At 41.8% G+C, this 22092-nt stretch overlaps 1 protein-coding gene across 5 annotated transcripts in view; it reads right to left on the reverse strand.

Moving 5' to 3' along the window:
- Positions 1-15256: 15256 nt before the first annotated feature.
- The window catches only part of rnf157.S (ring finger protein 157 S homeolog), a 33489-nt gene continuing 26653 nt past the window's right edge, over positions 15257-22092 (reverse strand). For 4 of the 5 annotated variants that reach the window (XM_041577735.1, XM_018237425.2, XM_041577736.1 and 1 more), the window contains one exon: positions 15259-15659. In XM_041577735.1, coding sequence (XP_041433669.1) covers positions 15544-15659 — 116 coding nt within the window. In that variant the 3' untranslated portion in view covers positions 15259-15543. 5 annotated transcript variants of the gene reach the window in all.

A 22092-nucleotide genomic window follows, 5' to 3' on the forward strand; every position in this document is an offset into this window, starting at 1 on the left:
CCTGCCAGCTCTTTTCCTATTTACCCCCCTGACTCTGCTGCCAGGCATTAAGTACCAGAGGCTCTGAAAGGCTTCTCTCAGCACCATGACAACAGCCCGCCCCCATAAACAGCTTTAAGCTCTCCGATTGGCTGAGACATCACCATGGAGCACTCAGTCATCCAGCCCACTATTCCTGTGGCTGCTGTGAGTGCAGGTTGCAAGTCAGGCATTGTTTTGCATGGTACGTGTGCATATACGGGGGCAGGAAGGTGCAATTGCCTTATGTATATTTTATGTTACAGAACAAGGTGTTTTCCTTGCTAAAACTTTAAAGTATTTCGTTCCATTTAAGCTCATTTTTTTTGTAATTGGGAGGAAACTTTTTTCGTGTTACTGATGGATTATATAAGCACTGACCATATTAGTTTCACAGGGATAAAATCAATATATGGCAGGAAACTATTTTTTATATTTGCAATCTTTACATTGGAGCTGCGCCGCTTTGCTGCAGAGCTTGCAATTATTAACGACTCTGGCAGATATCAACATATAGGGGAGAGAGAGTGCTTGTGACAAAGCAAAAATGCTGTGGAAAATAGAGGAACATTGTGAAACTACAGCTTCCTGCATCCAGCTTGGTTAGTGGGCATCTTTAATAATAGTATTGCTCATTGCAATGCCACCTATACAGTGACTAAGTAATGAATATATGGCTACAGTATATGATAAGTACGTGTGCATATGCCTCTGGGTGCTAGCGGAGTGATAGCAATAACCAGGAGAATTACAGGGGTGTACTGGCCTATACTGATCCGGTCATAGGATTGTTGGTTTATTGAATTATCTATTATATATACATGGACACAAGGATTTTAGGATCTGACCTTATGTGTTACAGAGTAACCTAGATTTTACATACCTTGATTTTAGGTAGCCCAAAATATAATGCAATATACGTTTTCCTGATTTTACACTTTCCTGGATTTTATTCAGGTTCCCTGAAAAAATATAAATTGATGGTTCTACTGTACAGGTTGTGATCCTGTAATAGGGTGATACTTGTAGGCATTTAAGGATATGGGTGGCCAATTGCGCCTTTATGGGACAAGTCTGTTAATTTAATTAAATTTAAGTATAGGAAGAGCACAGCTTTGGCATAGTTGTATTGGTTTTAGCTGGGTCCCCAGCACCAACAATGTAGATTTGCAGGGATATTAAGTGGAGGTAATAGGTGAATGAGGCAGGGTTATTTTTTTTTTCATTAAAAAAGGTGAAGGAGTCAGTCAATGTACCCCAATAAGACAGTTTGTTGTGGTGCAGATATTGGTCTCCATTTTGAATGTGCTGGCTCTCTTCCCTCTACTCCTTTTTCTTGCTGAAAACCTCAGCCCCTCATTGCTATGGAAAAGCAAAAGACTCATTTACTGGGGCTTTTTTTTCCCATACGCAAAATCTGGGATCTGAAAAAGTTCCCCCAAAATGCAGTGTGAGAGAGGAGGAGGTGGTGGAGATGGCTGGCAGAGTGCCACAAACTTGCCACTTATTAGCATAACAAGAACTGTGGGCAAGTCACTCACTTAACCCATTCACTACTGCAGAGAGAACATATCCATAATCTGGATTATGACCAAGCATTGCTATATTTAATAATGTTTTGGTATCACAGACTATGTGCCCTATATAAAATGTACAGAATGTATCCCCCCCCCCCAATTGCGGTGGGTAATTGTGGGTAATGTATAGGGTTGCCATCTGGCCGGTATTTTACCGGCCTGGCCGGTAAAAATGCCGGTTGATCCCTATTAATGTTATTAATAGGGAAAAAATATCAATATTTAGTATTTTTTTCCAGAAAAGGTGGCAACCCAAGTTGTGTAGCAGTATTTTGGAAATAATATTGTGAAAGAATTACCCCAGAACCAAGTATCTGAAGGCTGCTGGCAGGTGTTCAGAGTTGTGGTTGATCCACAGGGCTAAGGGCTCTTAAGGTGGCCATAGACACACAGATTCTATCGTACGAATTGAGGATTCGTGCGATTTTCGGATCGTGTGTGGCGTGTGCCGACATCTTTCGTCCGGCGGAGATCAGTCGTTTGGTCGATCGGTCAGGTTTGATTTTGACCCGACCGATCCCGCTGGAGCCCACGGCACATCGTAATCAGATCGTTCGGCCATATGGCTAATTATTTTGAAGGGGGCTGTACTTACACAGACGCATGTACGCGCCGAACGCAGGTGAAATGCAACATGCTGCGTCCCACCTGCGTTTGGCACTTACATGCATCTGTGTAAGTACAGCCCCCTTCAAAATAATTGAGTGTGTCTACTCCTGCGCTCCCCTGCGGTTGAACGGAAGAAAGTGCAACGCAGGGGAGCGCAGGAAAAACCGCCCGTGTATAAGAGCGCTTAGGATGGTAATGCTCACACATACAGGCAATTGTCAGTTTAAATCACCCCCATGTGAGTAGGAAGCAGATACCAAGGGCACTGTTGTTGGTGGGGTCTGGCAGAATTTCCCACCAAAAGCTCCCCCCCCGGTACTAAAAGAGACAGCATATATATTTAGGAAACATGTTTTTAGCCTTATCTCCCGCTGAATCTGCTGCTTGTTCCCTCTCTCAGTCTGCTGGATACCCAGGGCATTAACATCTTAAAGGAGTCTATTTATGTGTATTGCAGTCTTTAGACTCCTGGCTTTACTGAACAGCCCTGTCTCAGCTCTACCTGCTGCTTTCCCTTTAAATCACCTGCAGGATTGGGGATGAAGACAGGTGTATAGGATTCATGGACCTGTCTGGAGAGTGAAAGGCTCCGTAGTGGAAAGATCGATATTCTGCTACTCAGGACCTCCATCTTTAGGGCCTCTTAGAAACAGAATATAAATTTTTTCCCCTGTACAACCAACTATAGTAGCTTCTCTGCTGCTAAAGCTGGCCATACACATACTCAGGGGCGATCCTGGCCCCTCCGCCGCCTGAGGCAGCAGCAGTTGCTGCTGCCCCCCCTCCCCTGGAAATTTGCTCTTAAAGTACCAGGAGCAGCATTTTTGCTGCCCCTGGTACCTAGTGGGGTGCTGCTGCCTGAGGCGACAGCCTCAAATCGCCTCATTGGTGAAGCACCCCTGCACATACTCATACAATCATATGAATCCATTAGTTGTAACATTACTCCTTGGCACTAGCAAAATAAAAAATTATCATAATAATAATTTGCAGTATCTGATACTGATCTGATAATTTGCAGTAGCCTTGACATAGGAAGCCAGGAGCAGCTTTCAGGAAGTGAACAATGACATATGACTTCACCAAGAGTGGATTTCTTTAAGGGCAAATCCTCTGCTATCCCATTATACAAAGAGAGGCAGCAAATGACTCAGCTCAAAATGAGAGGCAATAAATTGTTAGGACAAAGAGACACACAAAAAGGCTCATTTCATATAGAGAGTGAGTTATATAGCATTCACAATCACATTAGTCCCTGCCCTAGCGGAGCTTACAATCTATAGTCAGTCTTATCACAAGCAGATTTTCCCCTCTATATTCTGATTTAGTACATACCCTGGTGGGTAGCAAGATGTTTAGGAATCAGTTCCTATTCAATAGCAGCTGCTCCTAGAGAAGGGAAACAAGGTGTTAAGTGGGCCCATCCTGAAGGCCAGTTAAGGTGAGATTTGGGGTGAGTGCTTTTTTGTGCCCTGGGTACCCCTTGAACTATAGTAGGGTGACTGTTACCCCAATGTTTCTATATATCTGTCACCTTGTTATGAGCTAAGGGGCCCAGTCTGAAGGCCAGTTAGGGGGAGATTTGGGGTGATGCTTATTTGTGCCCTGGGTACCCCTTGAACTATAGCAGGGTGTCTGTTACCCCAATGTTGCTATATATCTGTAACCTTGTTATGACCTAAAGGGCCCAGCCTGAAGATCATTTAGGGTGAGATTTGGGGTGAGTGCTTATTTGTGCCCTGGGTTCCCCTGGAACTATAGCAGGGTGACTGTTACCCCAATGTTTCTATGTATATCTGTAACCGTGTTATGAACTAAGGGGGTTCAGCATGAAAGACAGTTATGGGAAGATTTGGGGTGCAGAATGATTTGTACCATGTGTACCCCTGGAACTATAGCAGGGTGACTGTTACCCCAAAGTTTCTATATATCAGCAACCTTGTTATGAGCTAAGGGGGCCCAGCCTGAAGGCCAGCTAGGGTAAGATTTGGGGTGAGTGCTTATTTGTACCCTGGAATTATAGCAGGCTGATTGCCCCTCCCCCCTCATGTTTCTATATATCTGTAACCTTATTATGAGCTAAGGGGGCCCAGTCTGATGGTCAGTTATGGTGAATTTTGGGTGTGTGCTAATTTGTACCTTGGTACCCCTGGGAACTATAATAGGGTGACTATTATACCAGTGTTTCTCTACAATTAAGAAATAGCTGCACAGTACTGGTCGCTCTAGCTGCTCCATTTGCGGATAGGATTGACAAGTGATTAAAATCTAGTTTATTGCTTGTAACAATAGTGTGCTTTATATGATATACAGACTCATTTTTTGCAGTACCCTGTTCTCTCTTGGCTTTGGTGGTGCACCCCCTGCTGATGTATAGTCAATAGGCCACATACTCTCACATGCAAGCACAGTTCCCATACCCACACAGTTCTGAAAGGTGAATGGGGAAGCAGTGGTGAGGTGCCAAAATACTATTAAGAAAATAAAGGACACTTTCTGATCAAGTGCCATATCTAAAACTTGGGGGTGGGGGGCAGGGTGAATGGCTACTCTGTCCTGCTCTAAATCCTCTTCTGCAAAAGCAAAACAGCCCCACAGTGCTGTTAAGAAGAGTTTTTTAAATTGTTGCAGATTTTTACTTGTATGGAAGAACATGAGTTAATATGTAGAAGCAGAATTCCTAATGGGGAAGAATTCGTAGAGGGCTGGGGGTGTGAAGAAACAGGAAGAAGGTGAGTTTCGCCCTAACTGAAAAGCACTTGCAGTTTCCTGCTCTGTCCAGTGTCGGTGCAAGTGTGTGCTTTCACAGCTCCCTCTCCTTCCAGTAACAAACAATGGAGGGGAGGAGGTGTGCGTAACACCCCTGTCACCATGCAAGGAATCAACTAGAATCTTCCACAGGGATTCATACACACTGACCCCTAAAAATTCTGCCTGGTAGATATGAGATGAGCAAAAAGAGCCCTCTGAAAGCAGAGAAATGTTGCAGCACAGTGCAAATAGATGGCTAGATATCACAAACGACAAATTGCCAGAATGCTAAAGACTGGGAACTGTAGTTCAACAACATTTACAGAGCCACGGGTACCCCACCCCTGCTCAACTGGAGCTTGCTCAGCCATGCTCACATTTCCTTGCATAAACAGCTTTAAAGTCGCAACAAGACTATGGAATCCAGATTCCAGCATCGTTAATCTTCCCTAAATCCCCTTAACCCCAACAATTAAGGATTAATGTTTCATAATTACACCAGCTAAAGGATGTCATAATCAGTCAATAAATTATATAAATGGATACAATAAAAGTGAGCATTTATAAACAGGTCCCTGTGTTAAATGGGTCATTTGCATTTTATTTATCTGCATTTTATTTAGATGTATTTTACATGACTGCGGTGACTTTGTGAGTTCTGCAGCATGCATCTAATTTCACTTCTTAGTAAAGTTTGTCAGACATACAGAGATCGGCTCGTTTAGCAAGGTCGCCAAAAAAGTAGATTTCTCCCCAATATGCCCACCTTAAGGTGGATCGCGACAAGCAGAATACAGGTGTTCAACTGAGGGCGACATCAACGAACCAATGCAGTACTGATGGGTTTTATGGGATGGGATTTTTAAACCTGCCTGATCAGATATCAATCGGGGAAGCCTGTTGGAGGGCCGCATACACTGCCCAATAAGCTGCTGATTTATACTTTGTCGGCCCATATCAAAAAATCCCTTTATTTAGTATTATGGTTGCAATACACAGGTTAATCCCTATGTTACTCTGATGAAATGGCTCATGGCTAAACAGATACTGTACGAGGAGGGTCCATACATGTTTATGGCCATATTTGTTCCATTCTTTCAGGGCAATCAATTGACAATATCTAGAAATTATACACAATATCAAGTTATGAGCTAAGGGGGGGCGCATTTCCAAATTTTGGGCCTTCGTGGCATCATTTGTGAATTGCTTTGATTGGAAATAAAATGATATATGTGGTATACATTATAATAGATTACATGGGTATTTAGAATCTTTTAACCAAGATGAAGGAGGAAAATTTTGCTGTCAATGCACAATAAAGTTTAGGCAAAAGACAGCAGATTGGCCAAGGGAGTAAACACTGCCCTTACAGTTTCCATACAATTTAGCAAGTTGGGGATATGAATAAACAATCATTGGCTTCAAAGAAACAATCCTCCCAGTGGCCACTTTTTGAGACATTTTGATTTTTTTTTTTTTTAATAAATAACAATGTTATTTTTTCCAACTTGACATGATAAGGAAACCCACTTAGGGGGTCATTTTGACTACCTAGTCAAGTGGCTGCAATCACAAGACCCCAGAACAAAGTTGCTATGGCTTTTCATTCTTTTTGACAGGGAAACTGTCATCCCTGTGCTATCACTTCCTTTTTAGAGGAGGTCTGTCAGCTGAGACTCAAACAAAGAAAGGAAAAGTGGAGAAGGGGAAATGCATGGTGTGCAAACCTTATGTGTACATAAGGCACAACAACAAGATAACAGGAATGCAGTAGGCTATAGTGCATGGTTTATTATTATAATGTACATATTTTTTATTATTATTATTATTATTATTATTATTATTATTATTATTTATTATGGTTTTCAGAAATGGTAAAATCTCAGAAAAAGTCAAATTAAGCTTTAGGTACAACCATAACAGAGTACCATGTTAAAAGAATGGTTTAGTCTTTAGTGGTAATGCAGTACCATGTACCATATGACAGTGATTTCGCAAGACCACTCCTTACAGTAATCTTACTTCTAGGCCCCCATCATAGGGTACAGGGCTACTCCACTTAGGGTCCCCATGGCAAAGGGTGAGCCCAAGCAACATGAAAGTTCAGGGCCGGGCCAAGGGGTAGGCAGAGTAGGCACTCGCCTAGGGCAGAGTCATTGGGAGGGGGCACACTTCTCAGGCGCATTTTTTAATTTTTTTCTTGTTACCATTTTGTGGCTGCTTGGGTGCTTCCCACCCCTGGTATGTACTTTGGACTTGGAGTCTTCCATTCTGACCTGACGCAGAGTCACAGACTTTGATCACACGCTGGCGCAGTGGCACTGGCACACATGCTCTGTAGACTGCGGTGCATCCATGCGTTAGACGCCATTACAAAGCCTGGCCAGCGGAGAGAACCTGTGCACTGGAGTATTCGCCGCTCGCGTTGAAGTGGCACGGAAGACCTGCTGCTGCTAACTGAGGGTGGCTGAGCTGTTTTTTTTCCGGCTGTGCTTCCTTGCTGCTGGCACAGGTACAGATGGCTGGGGGCTTAGCCTGTAAGGCCCATTGGGAGCAGGGGGGCAATTTATTGATGGCTAATTAATATGGGCAATGGCATATGGCGGCGCTTGGGTCTGGCAAAGGTACAAATGGGGGCTTAGCCTTAAGCCCATCGGGGGCCTGGGGCAATTATTGATGGCTTATTAATATGGGCAATGGCGGCACTTGGTAAATGCTAATATAGGACAGGGGGGCTCTGATTGGAACCCTTGCCTAGGGTGCCAAACTACCTTGGCCCAGCCCTGTGAAAGTTTATTGGTAGTTCTCAAATGGTCAGCGTTTGTGGATGGACCAGGCTTTGGGTAGATCATGGGTGGCATTTTGGCAAAATGGTACATGGCTCGGATGAAGTCATGACCTTGCCTGGGAGTATTTTTGTTCTTTGGGGTCCTATTCTACTTGTCAGCAGGCCTTATCGCTTAGGTAACTGATTATCTAATAATTTTTAGCTCCTGGGTGGAGGACCCTGGTGTGTAAATTTAGATGCAATCTGTTTCCGAGAGTAAACAGTATACCCCAAAGGTTGCTTTGAAGACACCATACCTAGTTATGCACAGTTATAAATCAGATTGCTTTAGAATTGAGTGCTGTAGTATAACTTGATTATGTACAAGTATCCTGGATACTGCATGTACCAATACCAGCAGTGCAATTATCCAAAATGCAAACTCATACTTTCCATACTTTGTGCATCATACAGTAAGCTTATCGCTGTATATTACAGGGTCTGATATCCCACAACCCCCTTCCCCCATCTCCTTTCCCACCCACCCACACACAATGTACTATTCTTGACCTAAAGCAATGTGGTGTGCTGGGCTAGGGCAAACTGTCCAGCTTCCCAACCGCACATACTATGTACTGTTCCTGACCTGCTGTGACCAGGCATTCTAGGGTGGGGCAAACGGTCAGGCTTCAGTAAGCTGCACAATATTATTGTCATCTTATTACATAATTACACCCTTCAGCCGCTGATGGTATTATCTGGGACTTATTCTAAAGAACTGCTACAACAAAGGAATGTGACTTGTCCCTCATTAATAGAGGCTATTGATTTATAGGGACACGTGCCTCTGACTCGAAAGCTTCATGTCGCACCTGTACAGCCGGTTAGACTGGTCAAGCCAACACCGGCTGTTAAGTGGCGTCTAGTATGGAACCTGGACAAAGGGCAAAGTATATTGAAAATATTAAGCCTAACCAACAAAATACCCTAATCTATGTGGACCCTGAAAGGGGCTTGGGTCAGCTTAAAAAAAAAACTTGGACTGTTTAGATTAGGGCCATAGACTTACAAACTTCAAGCAACTTTGTGTTGCGTATATTTCCCCAGCAGCAATAACCTGTGGAGAGGAAACAAGGGGCATTTTGTCGCCCAACGTCGCCAAGATTAATCATGGGTGACAAAATGTCCAATTTGACATTGTCCTTAACATACTTTTTACTCTTTCATGCAGGCTTGTATGTCTATGAAGATTCTCATTTATCATGATATACAGTATCTAGTAGAATTTAAGGTGGCCATACATGCTACAATTATGATGTTTCTCACGACCATTGGTTGTACAAAAGATCTTTTGTCCCCTCTACTAACGTTAAGAGCCAGGGCCGGATTTACATAGTAGGCACCCCTAGGCCCGCTGTCGTTCATCACCCCCCTACACTCACTTTAATTCATTCAAATTTTCATCATTGAGAACAGAGCAATGGGGATTGGTGCAAAGGAAATTAAAAAAACTATTGTATCTCCTGCGCATTCCCAGTGTTTCTGAACCAATGTGAGTGTGGTTGGGCAGCATGTCCTGGACAATAGACAAGAGGACTGATATCCCATGCTTTTTACTGATATCGGTCACCTTTTCTCCCATCGCACATGCATAGATTTTTCGTACAATAATATCGGTGTGTCTTTGGCCACCATGATCAAAGGCAACTGGACATACTGGGGCAAATTCAACGCGCGAAGTGGCTAACGCTAGCGCAAATTTGCCAGTGTGATGTCATTTCGTTACTTCGCCGATTTACTAACGGGTGCTGGCGTAAATTCGCTAGCGAAGTGGACCTACTCTAGCACTATTTCGCACCCTTGCGCCAGGCGAAGTTGCGCTATGGCGAAGGGACGTAACTATGCTAATTCACTAACTTGCACATTTTACTGAACGTTACCTCTTGCGCCAGACTTGGCTTCGCCACCTCAGACCAGGCGAAGTGCAATAGAGTAGATAGGGCTTGCTTCAAAAAAAGATGACATTTTTTTTTTAAGTCCCAAAAAACGCTGGCGTCCTTTACTTTTTTAAGGTTGATAAGCTGAAAAAGATCATAAATTTTTTGATAAGCTGAAAAAGATCATACATTTTTGGGGGTACCCTCCTTCCCCCCTACATTTCCTAACATATGGCACCTAAACTATATAGTGGGCACATGTATAGGGCAAAATAACAACTCTATTTTATTTTATGAAGCTTTCCCAGGCTTGTGTAGTGTAATGTATTTGTTGCTACATATACGTCCATTGTACTTTAACTTTGCGCCGTATTAGGCATCGCTAGTGTAACTTCGCTTTGTTTGACAAATCAACGCTAGCACAACTTCGCTACCTTTCGTCTCCCTGAGCGCAACTTCGGATTTTAGTCAATTAGCGGTGCCCTGGCGAAGTGTGGCGAAGCCAACGTTGGCTCGACTTCGGAGGTAAGTAAATTTGCCCCACAGAGTTTTTCTTGAAAAAGTTTCACCACTCATTGGATTGGCTTCTTTCTTTCTACTGAAGTGGTAGAGAATTCCCCAGCATTTAAACCCTTGAGGACAGTACGGTCACAGGCATCAAATCACAACACCTTACTGAAGTTCAATGGAACCATTGTGATTGGATGTCTGTGACTATACTACTCTCAGGGGTTTAAATGGCGGGGAATTCCCTACCACTTCAGTTGAACTGAAGAAGCCACTTGGATGAGTGGTGAAATGTTTCAAGAAAAAAAACTTTAAGGGGCAGATTCACGGGCGAATTTTCGTCAGTGTGGTGTTAATACATAAGAGCCTGCTAATAAAGCGCTGTTATACTCTACTCATCCTCGGCTACCCAAAACATAACAAATTGTCGACGAGGATGGGATCTTCTACCTCTGCAGCAGCCTGCACCTTTTCTTCCAAACCCTGGTGAGCCTACTATACCTTTTACTGCTTGGATCCGTATGTTTGAAAATTACATTATTGCTGCTGACCAAGGGGAGATTTCTGCTGCTAGTAAACGTGCTTTACTTATTCTCTGCCTGGGAGCAGAGGGACAGCGTATATTCTATACATTACCATTACCTGATGAGACTTATGAAACTGCTTTACAGTTGCTAGCCAAATTGAAACAGCAGTGGCGGAGGCTAAAACTCTCAGTCAGGGAACTGCTGGGAATGTACAGATTGTGAATTCAACACTGTGGCCTAATAATACACAGTCATAGGCAAAATACAGTGCTAAGGAAAGGGATTCACCTACACTGCAAAACCGTGCAGAAAATACAAATAGAAAATACTGCTTTCACTGTGGTTCAACACAACACACTGCAAATTATGCTACATGTCCTGCAACAGCTGTACAGTGACGCAACTGCACAAAAGTAGGACATTTTGCTAAGATCTGCCGTAGTTCTGCTAAAGATGTTCATGAAGTCACTACTACAAATGTCACAGTATTAAGTGTGGATAAAGGTGACACATTTATTCCAGACACGTTTATATGCACGTCAGTCAGTACTGCTTCTGTTTACAAGTGACACTCCATTAACCTGATGCTTGATACAGGCTCAGCTGTTTCTATACTACCAAAGGATATTTTCTTGAAATACTTTGCAAAAAAAAAAAATTCACCACAAAGCAACACTTCACTTGGCTGTGCAAAGAACTTTGTACACAAAGTTAAGTTGAGACCAGATGTAAAACCAGTACCATTTCCTGATTCAGCATGAGAAAAACTTGCTATTGATATTGTCGGTCCTTTTACAGATGTTCCTATAGATTGTAGATTTGCTATAACCTTGATAGACTATTACAGTAAATGGACAGAAATTGCATTTGTTTCTCATATAACATCAGCTACAGTAATAACATTTCTGTCTACAGTCTTCAGCAGAGAATTTAATCCAAAGGAGTTAATATCAGACAACAGACCACAGTTTGTCTCATCTGAGTTTGAATCCTTTCTGAGAGAGAGGAATATTGTGCATAGGAAATCTTCAGTGTATTACCCACAAGCAAATGGAGAAATTGAGCGATTCAACAGAAGTCTGAAAGAAGCACTACAGACAGCAAATCTTACTGGGAAATCTTGGAAAGTATTTACAACAGAGTTCCTACATAACTACAGAGCAACGTGCCATGCAACAACCCAATCATCTCCTGATGAATTATTACATGGCAGACAGATGAGCACTAAGTTACATGTTGTAGACATCAAACTTCCACATCTACTGCTGAAATTGTGAAACGTCAACAAGCCAAATGCAAGGCAAAGGGCAGGACTGCACGGCCGATTTCGCTGCGATCCGACGCGCAGCGCAAAATCGCAGGCGTCACGTCGGATGCGACTGAAACAAGGTAAGTAATTCAATTGTCGCATCATGTTGCATTGTTGATGTGATGCGACACGACTGTCGGATGCAGACGATGCACGCTGCGTCTGCATCCGACAGTCGTCTCGCGTCGCATCAACAATTCGACATGATCCAACACTGCCATTACTTACCTTGTTTCCGTCGCATCTGTCGTGATGCCTGTGATTTTGCGCATCGCGTCAGATCGCGGGGAAATCGGTTCTTTAGTCAGAATTAAGAAACTAGGAATACTGAAACAAGGACAATATAAATTTACTACACCACTTGAAGTGAGACGCCGGCGAGGACCATACACATATGAACTTTCGGATGGACGCAAATGGAATGCAAGTTGTCTTGTTCCTGTTAGATATGACTTTGAATGGAGAAGCTCCATTTGATGGACATTTCCCTACTCCTGATGTCAACTGCAATAGGCCTGAAGAAAGTGAACCTATAAGGCATACTGAGAGAATCAGAAAACTACCTGCATGGACCAAGGACTTTGTTAAGTGAAGAATGTAAAATATTGTTTTAAAATGCATACTGTTTAATTGTTGCTGTTTATTATTAGTTGTCCAAATGCTTTCCTACTATAGGGGGAATATGTGGTGTTTATACATAAGAGCCTGCTAATAAAGCACTGTTATACTCTACTCAGCCTCGGCTACCCAAAACATAACAGTCAGGGTGGGAAATTTAAAGTTGTATGGAGGTCTTTATTATAAATGTTGGTGCAAATGCTTGAAGTTACCACTATTTATTACACATGTCCAGGGAACCTTAATAAAGACAAGAGCGTTAATATAATGCCCTACGCATGAGTCCACTGTAAAATTAATGTTCCATATGTTATAAAATGTGTGGAGAAAACCAGTAAGTTAGGACTTGAGCCAATGCTGCTTAAAAAAAGGAAAAGTCACCAGCGTTTTTTTAACTTTAATTTAATGCATTTTCGGCAGACAGGATATGATGTAAGTGACATAAGTTTGAGGAAGATCTAGCTGCTTTTTAGCAAAGTCAACTCTGGCAAAAGAGGTAACGTTCAGTAAAATCCGCACTTTAGTGAATTTGCTGGCAAAAAGTCGCTAGCGTTATCCTTTGACTTAATTCTACTAGATACTATACAGGCTTGTATTTAAACTACATTTGTTGTGTAAACTACTATACAAATTAATATTTGATAACAAAGCACCTGTAATTGTGCATTGCTGGCAAAAAGTCGCTAGCGTTATCCTTTGACTTAATTCTACTAGATACTATACAGGCTTGTATTTAAACTACATTTGTTGTGTAAACTACTATACAAATTAATATTTGATAACAAAGCACCTGTAATTGTGCATTCCACTGGGACCTATCTACAAGACTGTATATAACATATTTATAACTGCAGTATTTAGTTTTAATGACTGGTTGCTTCTGAGAGCCCACAGTTTATCTGCTGGCAGCTCTCCTCTGGCGCCCTCTGCTGCTCCTTACCAGTTTTTACTTGACTGTGATTGAGCAGCGGATCACACCATGACCAAGACATTTGTGTGTGTGCCAAGAAATGAATTCATCCATCGCTGTAGCATGGAGGGTCCCTACACACATACTGCACTTTATTATTGCATCAAAGTGAGAGGACCTGTTTTAGGCTGTTTTCCTTTCTCAGAGTGAGTGAGTTTTGGTTCAAAAGAAAAACATTTTATCCACGAGAACCTTAAATTAGGAGGCATCCCTGCATGGAAGGCCTCCTAGTGCCACATGCCCACTCTCTCCTCGCTCACGACCTTCATTGATAAGTGTGGAGTGTTTTTGTTTATTTAATCTCTATGAACTTTGTAAAGCACGTTGATTTTGGGGCTCTAAATAAGCAATGCTCTTCCTCCATCTGTTTTACACTGCTCTTACAGCCATTAGAGAACAACCTTATTGGTTCTGATCCACATCTGACCTCTCTGCTTGACCAGTGAAAAAGAGAACAGCCAGTACAGAGGTTTACTGTGTGTTGTGGGTTTTTGAGAGGGTATTGTGATTTGTACAGAGGGGGACTAGACTCAGTCTTATATATACTGCTTCATGATTACATATACAAACAGCAGAATATGGAATACAGTATACATGTAAGGATAATAATGGGCAAGTGCATGTGATGGTGGGCAGGTGCTAGTGTATAGTGGTAGGTACACACAGACTGTATCTGGGTGCTGATTATTATATGAAAAATGACATTTATTGTGTGGGGTACAGAACAGGAATGAAGTGTGGCCAGACACCTCTGCCTCACTCTTGCCTTCCTTTGGGTACACTGTTCGTGAGCCTCTGCTCAATTGTGCAGGAAAACAACAGGAGGCTGAATGAAATGAATAGAAGGAGGGTAAAAGTGAAAGTAAATGAATTTAGAGACGGCACCCAGCAGGGCAGTCTGAGCAGAACACTTCATCACAATTTATCCTTACAGACTGTGAGAGAGAGTGCAGAAAATGTTACTCCTGCCCAGCTTTGGCAAACCACTAGCACATGTTAATACTTGCTCCATGTAGCTGCCTGAGGTTTGCCACACCGGGAACAACGACAGCCAACCATATGTAGCAGCTACAGATACCAGCTTAAAGCTTTCTGTTCTCAATACCCCTGCATTGGGGCCCAGCAATGTCTTTTCTTGGACCTACAACAGTGGTGTACATGCTATACTCGGGGACCCCATGGTTGTCCTTTACCAATTTTACTTTATAATCCCTGAATTTTCCTATGAATTCTACACTACATGTAATTCTGCAGTACTTATATAGTATGTTCTAATAAGCAGGGTTCTATTGCTTTTCTTTATATTTTATTGTCTAGGCCCTACTCTTGCATTCATTGCTGCAAATTGCTTGGGGATTTATATAATCGGTATATATTTGTGCAAGTGAACATCGGGTGGGCTCCTAAGCATTTTAGCAGAGACAATGAGGTATTTTTACAATAACACTGCTCACAACCTGTTCACATACTACCTAAAAGGCTAGTGACATTTTTTCCTACCACTGCTACAACTCAACCAATCTCTCTGACTAGAGAAACCCAACCATGGCTGGTGTAGCAGTGCTAATAATACCAAGCCTAATCTGTCCTCCCCATGGACAGCATTGCCAGCTTTCTAATGCTAGAGAGGTACAGTAGCAGCAGTGCAACATAATGTAGAGTGAGATATAATGAGCCACCCCTGCATTTATATTTATACACAGAATATGTACATCATGGGTAGGACAAATATTAAACAAAGGAGTGGGACAAGCTTTCCTTTCCAGCAGAAGATACCATGTATGTACATGTCAAAGCAAGTTCCAAAAAGTCCATATAGATGTGAGACCGGGAAGTAGGCGTAAGTCTTTGAGTTATCCTGAGTGACTGTGGGATGGCAAAACCTCTCAGTGGGTGATGAGAAGAGTCCCCAGAGAAAGCAGCAAGTCTGGTCAGTATATGAGAGGCTGCCATTCACACTAACTTAGTGCTCAGATGGCTCTGTGTGTCGTCCTGCAGCGAGATGCAGTTGTCCGACCCATGATAAGGATTACTCCGTTGCTGCCCAGGGATGCTGCTGTAGCAAACATCTACAAGGGATTGTGCAGAAATGTTACAAAAAAGAAATATATATGACATTATAAAAGTGTTAAGTTGACAACAGGTACAGTAGAAAAGAGAATAAAGGGGGTGGTGGTAAAACAATGATATTCCAATGGCACAGAGAATAAAGTGGAGCATTCTGTATGGGTATTAGAACACAGCATACCTAATTTCCAATTGGTACTGGGTGGAGTTCCGGAGCAGCCACTGCAGTAGGGGGCGATTTAAAGAGACACAAAGACAGAGGGAGAAAAGAAGGGATTGAAAGCGAGACGGGAGGGAGGGAAAAGTGTAATGTAGAAACATCAACAAACAGACAGATGAGTATAATGCGGAGACTCTGCAGCGCCCCCTCTTTCTGCAACACTGCCATAAAGTTGGGTTTGAGAAGCTACTAAGACTGGTCCATCAGATGAAGTGCCACAGCACTGTACAACTAGGCTTGCCACCTGGCTGGTATTTTACCGACCTGGCCAGTAAAAATGATGGTTGATCCCAATGTTATTAATACAGAAAAAAAGATAACTATATATGAAGGCCAGTATTTTTTTCCAGAAAAGGTGGCAACCCTATGAACAACTGAATTACTTGATGCCCAATGCCAAACACATCTTTCCCTGCTCTCTGCCATGGAGGAACAAGACATTCCCCTAAAAACTATTTTAGTTTAGGCTTTGTTAACAAGTTCATCTCTCAGTGTCCAATATCATGCAGATTTGTATAGTTTGGACAACCACTGCAAAGCTTTTGGCCTGTGATATAGAGATGACCCTTTTAAACACCTGTCAGTGATTACCAGGTCTGGACTGGGATTCATAATAGGCCCTGGCAATTTAAGTACACAGAGACCTATAAATAGTGACTTTCTGTGATATATTACAGCAGTCCCTCTGGCATTTGCCAGAATCTACAGCTTGCCAGTCTGGGCCTGATTATGACATTTTAATTAGGTTGGTTTAATAGTTGGTTCAGTCCATGATCAGTTTGCCTCTTTATCCAATCAGTGGTCAACAACTGACAATCTGGGCTGTTTGTCAAAAACATATTGTGGGTTCATTTATCATGCTGTGTAAAAAGTGGAGTAAAGCATTATCAGTGATAGCAACCAATCAGATCTTTGTGTTTTTTTCTAACTGTTGAACTGTAAATTGCTAATTGGTTGCTATGAGCAACATCACCAATAATATTTTACTCCACTTTTAACCCAGCATGATAAATAGACCCCCCTACCCCTTAGTGCGTTGCATCTGGCTTATCTGAAAATACTGTCCCAGGGCAACAATTAAATGGCATGAACTGTGTAGTTAGCCACATACTAAGGTCTTAATTATATTGTTACTCCTGTAAAAAATATGATACAGTACAAGGCAAGCAAAATAGTAAGCATTTGTCATATGAAAAGCTAAAATTCTTACTGTTAATTACTGTCAATACCACACAGATTATGTGCTGCAACTTTGTCACAGTCTATGAAGGAACAGTCTCTCCACCTCCCAAAATCCACTCGCCCTGGGACCAGACCATGCTTCCATAGCCCAGAATAATACGTTTATTCCCAAAGGCCACAAGATGTCTGCAAGCTTTGCGGTGGGAAATGGGACTGTGCCGGTCCGATAAGCAAGTGGGAAGTATGATCAATAACCAAATTCTTTAAAATGTTGTTGCCTGTCCCTTAACAGCAAAAACACAACTTTAAAAAAAATCTGAGAAACTATTTAGCTTTAACTATTATTATATGAATTATTATAATTTTATACGCACACACACACACAACTTGTGTTCAGAATATTAGCAGTCCGACATTGCTAACTGGATCAATCACTGTTTTTAGTAGAAATTATATTTCTACATAGCAAATAATTTACTAGTAGATGTAGTAGAGTAATAGAAACCAACAGACCCAACAGTCATGACATGCTGCTGATTCTGTGTAATTGAATCATTAATTGAGGCTTGTTCATAATAATAATAGCAGTGTGGAGTTCAATTAGTGAGGTCATTTATTCTGTGAAAAAACAGGTGACAATTACAGCCCTTATTTAAGGAAGGAAGGAGCAAATGTTGTGCATGTTGGTTATAGTGTATTTGGCTAGTTCCAGACATTGTTCCAGACAGCGTACTTTAATTAAAGTTGATTGGAGAAGGGAAAACATATAAAGAAGTGCAGAAAATTATAGGCTGCTCAACTAAAATGATTTCCTTCTTAAGTGGAAGAAAATGGACCATTTGAATGGATAGAAAAATAGCCAAAATGGCAAAGACTTGATCAGCTCCAGGAAAATGTAGTTATCTGTGATACTGTTACAATTAGAAGACGACTATGTGAAGCCAAGATATCGGCAAGAAGCCCCCGCAAAGTCCCATTGTTGAAAAGAAGACACGCTGAAGAGCTTACAGTTTGCCAAAGAACACATTGACTGGCCTAAAGAGAAATGGTTCCACATTTTGTGGACTTTTTTGGGTCTAGGGGCCACAGACAGTTTGTCAGACGACCCAAACACTGAATTCAAGTGACAGTACAGTGTGAAGACAGTGAAACATGGTGGCGCAAGCATCATGATATGGGGATGTGTCTCATACTATAGTAATAAAAGCTATTATAAGGATTGTAAGCTTGGTTCACTTTTTTAAACAGACTGCTATTATTCTGAACACAATTGTATATAATTCGGTCCTGTCCACTGTCACCGTGGCACAGATCCTATCTGATATCTACTGTAAGCAACAGTCCTAACTTGCTAATGTTAGCGCAAATCCAGTTTTATATACACACTATCTTTAAGCTAATACAATTTGTTGATTTTAGCAATAACACATTTTAAGAGCTCCTAAAGCTCCTTTCCTTCAGTGAGTAAGTAGTTGAGCCTATTTGATCTACTTACAGTTCTATAGAACCTGCTTATTTCCCAGCTATTTTCTTTAGTAGTCTCTAAATATATACAATAATTCGATCATATTAAAGGGATTCCACCCAAGCCTTTTGCATGCAAACAATTCTTAACAATTTTCCAGTATACATTAGTAACATATTTTTAATATGATCAATTAATAATAAAAAAAAAAAAAAGACCTGGAGGTCTCACCGTGCAGTTTTTAGCGGATTGTTCCCCCTGCCCCCTCCCCATTGGTGCCTGTAGGTAAACATCCTCTATGGAACTAGAGAAGGACAATGGGGTTGGCAGCCATCATTTTTGCCCACTTCACATTCTGTATTTGATCATGCTCATTGGAACCCAGGAACTGATTGGCTTCCAATGTGCATGGCATGGGAAGCAAAATGTGACACGACCAAGGAGTTTCCTTCCCTTTTCTTTGTATTGTGTACAAAGATCTCTTTTCTTTATACTACACCAACCATATCAGATTTGTGTTGCCTCATTGGAATCAGCTGCCTCTTGCACAACCTTTTCTCTCTCTGATACTAACTTATGCCACACAGGGCTGATCCTCACTCTGCAGATAAATGCAAGATGAGAATCAGCCCCTCCGCTGGCATCAGACTTCTATTGTGACTACACACACGTGTGCCTGGGCCTGGGTCAATCCAGTGGCTCTAGGTGCAGTCACAGGAGAAGCCTGATGCCAGTGGATGTGCAATTACACTATGACTTGTTTTCTTTCTTATGATAGGTCAGGGAAGCACACTTATAAAATATTCATATAACACACATTAATACAAATACATTTTATAAATAGATATTAAAAAAAATCTGCTACAGCCTAGTTGGACCTTTTGACAGTTGCCCTTTATACTGACAGTGGGTAACTACAGCTGTAAAGAGAACCTACTCAGATGGTCCTGGCGTGTGCCGTCTCATGCAGGGTTAGATGCTTTGCACTAAGCACCCCAAGCGTTCCCTGCAGCCTGATGTGCAGGGGCATGCGAAGGGGCAGGAGTGAAAGCAAGGGCAGGAGAGTAGCAGGCAGAGCAGGAAGCAGTGAGCATAGCTGACACATAGTGAACATGAACTTTTACTTCAGGTATGTGACATACAGACAGAGCGGAGGGGGAAAAGTGACAGAAATAGAAATGTACAGCTATAGGAAGTGTGAGTGACAGAAGAGGAATAAAGACAAGGGATACTAATGGGGTAATATCCAGCCTTATCTACTGTCAATGAACTGCTCCCTAATTTCTACCCAGATAAATACACATAGGAACAAATCCTGCACAACTCAAAATGCTGGAAATAAAATTAGATTTACTAAAATCCGTAAATAAACCTGGGTTCCCAGAATCCCAGCGGTCTCAGCCACACTGCTACTGTTAATAAATGTATCTTATCTGGAATGAGTGTTTGGAAAAGAGAGGCTGGCACATAATAGGATATAAGGGTGAACTGTTATTTATTATATATAGGGATGCACCGAATCCACTATTTCGGATTCTGCCGAACCCCCGAATCCTTCGAGAAAGATTTGGCTGGATACCGAACCGAATCCTAATTTGTATATGCAAATTAGGGGTGGGAAGGAGAAAATATTTTTTACTTCCTTATCTTGTGACAAAAAGTCCCATCCTAATTTGCATAAGCAAACTGATGCACCGAATCCTAGATTCAGTGCATCCCTAATAATATATATGCAATAGCATATAAGATCGTTTATCCTATTTCCAAGTTAAGCTCCCCATAGACGCGACGATTCTTCTTGCCGAACGACTGATTTTAGGGAAGCCCTACCAATCCTTCGAAATTATTGTGCGGTTAGTGGTATTCAAACGATCGTACATCTTACAATTTCTCGGCCGACATCTGTCGGGAAATTGATCGCCCAGGTCAAAAAATCTTTGTCTGTCCCAGTGCAATCTATCTATGTTTGCAGGGCCAAGCAGGCAGCTCCCCTTTGTTTTCCTGGCAAATTGGTCTTTTTAGTTGATGGTAAATTCGGACGATTGTACGATCGTTCTGAGAAGATCGTGGTCTCACGATCAGGATCTGATCTTTTAAAAATCTCAACAGTTTAAGAAATTTAAAGGGCAAGTTTATCTGGGCTGAGCAAAATTTAAGCTTCCCCGGTACTTACAAAATACAGAGCTCATGTTCTGTGCTCCTTAAGCTTTTAAGCTGCTCAGTCAGGGGCGAAAATGCATCCCAGTTGGCAAAATGGGTGGTATATAGCCTTGAGATCAATGTGCCAGTACATCATTCATGTTACCTGATATAAGCTTTGGTCACTACAGGGACTGTACCACCAGACTGCTTTCCCTGGCCCATTGAGATTAATGCAGTGCTGTCACCTTGCCATGTTTCCATGGGAAAAAAGAACAGCCCAGTAACAGAAAATATAGTGAATCTTAACCCTGTACCAGGGACTTTTCAGACCCCTGTGCCGAGACAGCTGAAGCAATGCCGCTCCCCACCAATGCTTAACCTTACAGCAACATAGCATGGCGAGGGTTGAAGCTCTCTTCACAAGAAGTCAGAATTCTGATTTAAAAATAGAATTTTTGCTCTTAAAGTTACCAGGCGTGACTTTTTTTTTTGCCACCCCTTCTAAGCAGTGGGGCATTGCCTGATAGCTGGAGTGCCCCTGTCCTGTACCTGTGAGGTGCTTGTATATTAGATACCTTAAAGGGGTTGTTCACCTTTGAGATAACTTTTAGTATGATGTAGAGAGTGATTTTCTGAGACAATTTGCAATTTGTTTTCATTTTTTATTATTGAAGGTTTTTGGGTTATTTAGCTTTTTATTCAGCAGCTCTTCAATTTGCTAGGTTCCAAGTTACCCTAGCAACCATGCATTGATTTGAATAAGAGACTGGAATATAAATAGGAGAAGGCCTGAATAGAAGGATCAGTAATAAAAAGTAACAATAACAACAAATTTGTAGCCTTACAAAGCATTTGTTTTTTAGAAGGGAGTCAGCGACGCCCATTTGAAAGCTGCAAAAAGTCAGAAGAAAAAGGCAAATAACTATAAAAAATAAATAATGAAACCAATCGAAAAATTGCTTAGAATTGGTTGATCTATAACATAATAAAAGTTACCTTAAAGGTGAACCACCCCTTTAAGCCAAGAGCATGTGACCATTTATCGAGAATCATAGAAAAGCACAAGTCTGGAGAGCACAATTCTAGGGAGGGAGGAAGAAGACATCCCATGATAATCGCTGGTACAGGGGAATAAGGTGATTATGGGTATCTTTGGGAGAAGTAAAAGAACACTGTACATCAAAATATATAATGTGCCCATTTATTGGCCAAAAACCTTGGAGATGCTCATGTGCCACATTATCAGAGATGGAAAATAGCAGCACAAAAAGAAAAATGAAAGGAACAAGAAAAGAACGTTGCAAAGGCAACTAGAATCTAGAATCCGACCTGGAATGCAAGTGCCACCCACAAAGTGGCACTAGGGAAGGGGCAGGGCTCTAAGGATGGACAGAGAAGGTGAAGAGTTCATGTTCAGAAGGCAGCC

This window comes from Xenopus laevis, chromosome 9_10S (assembly GCF_017654675.1).
Source record: "Xenopus laevis strain J_2021 chromosome 9_10S, Xenopus_laevis_v10.1, whole genome shotgun sequence".
Lineage (NCBI taxonomy): Eukaryota > Metazoa > Chordata > Amphibia > Anura > Pipidae > Xenopus > Xenopus laevis.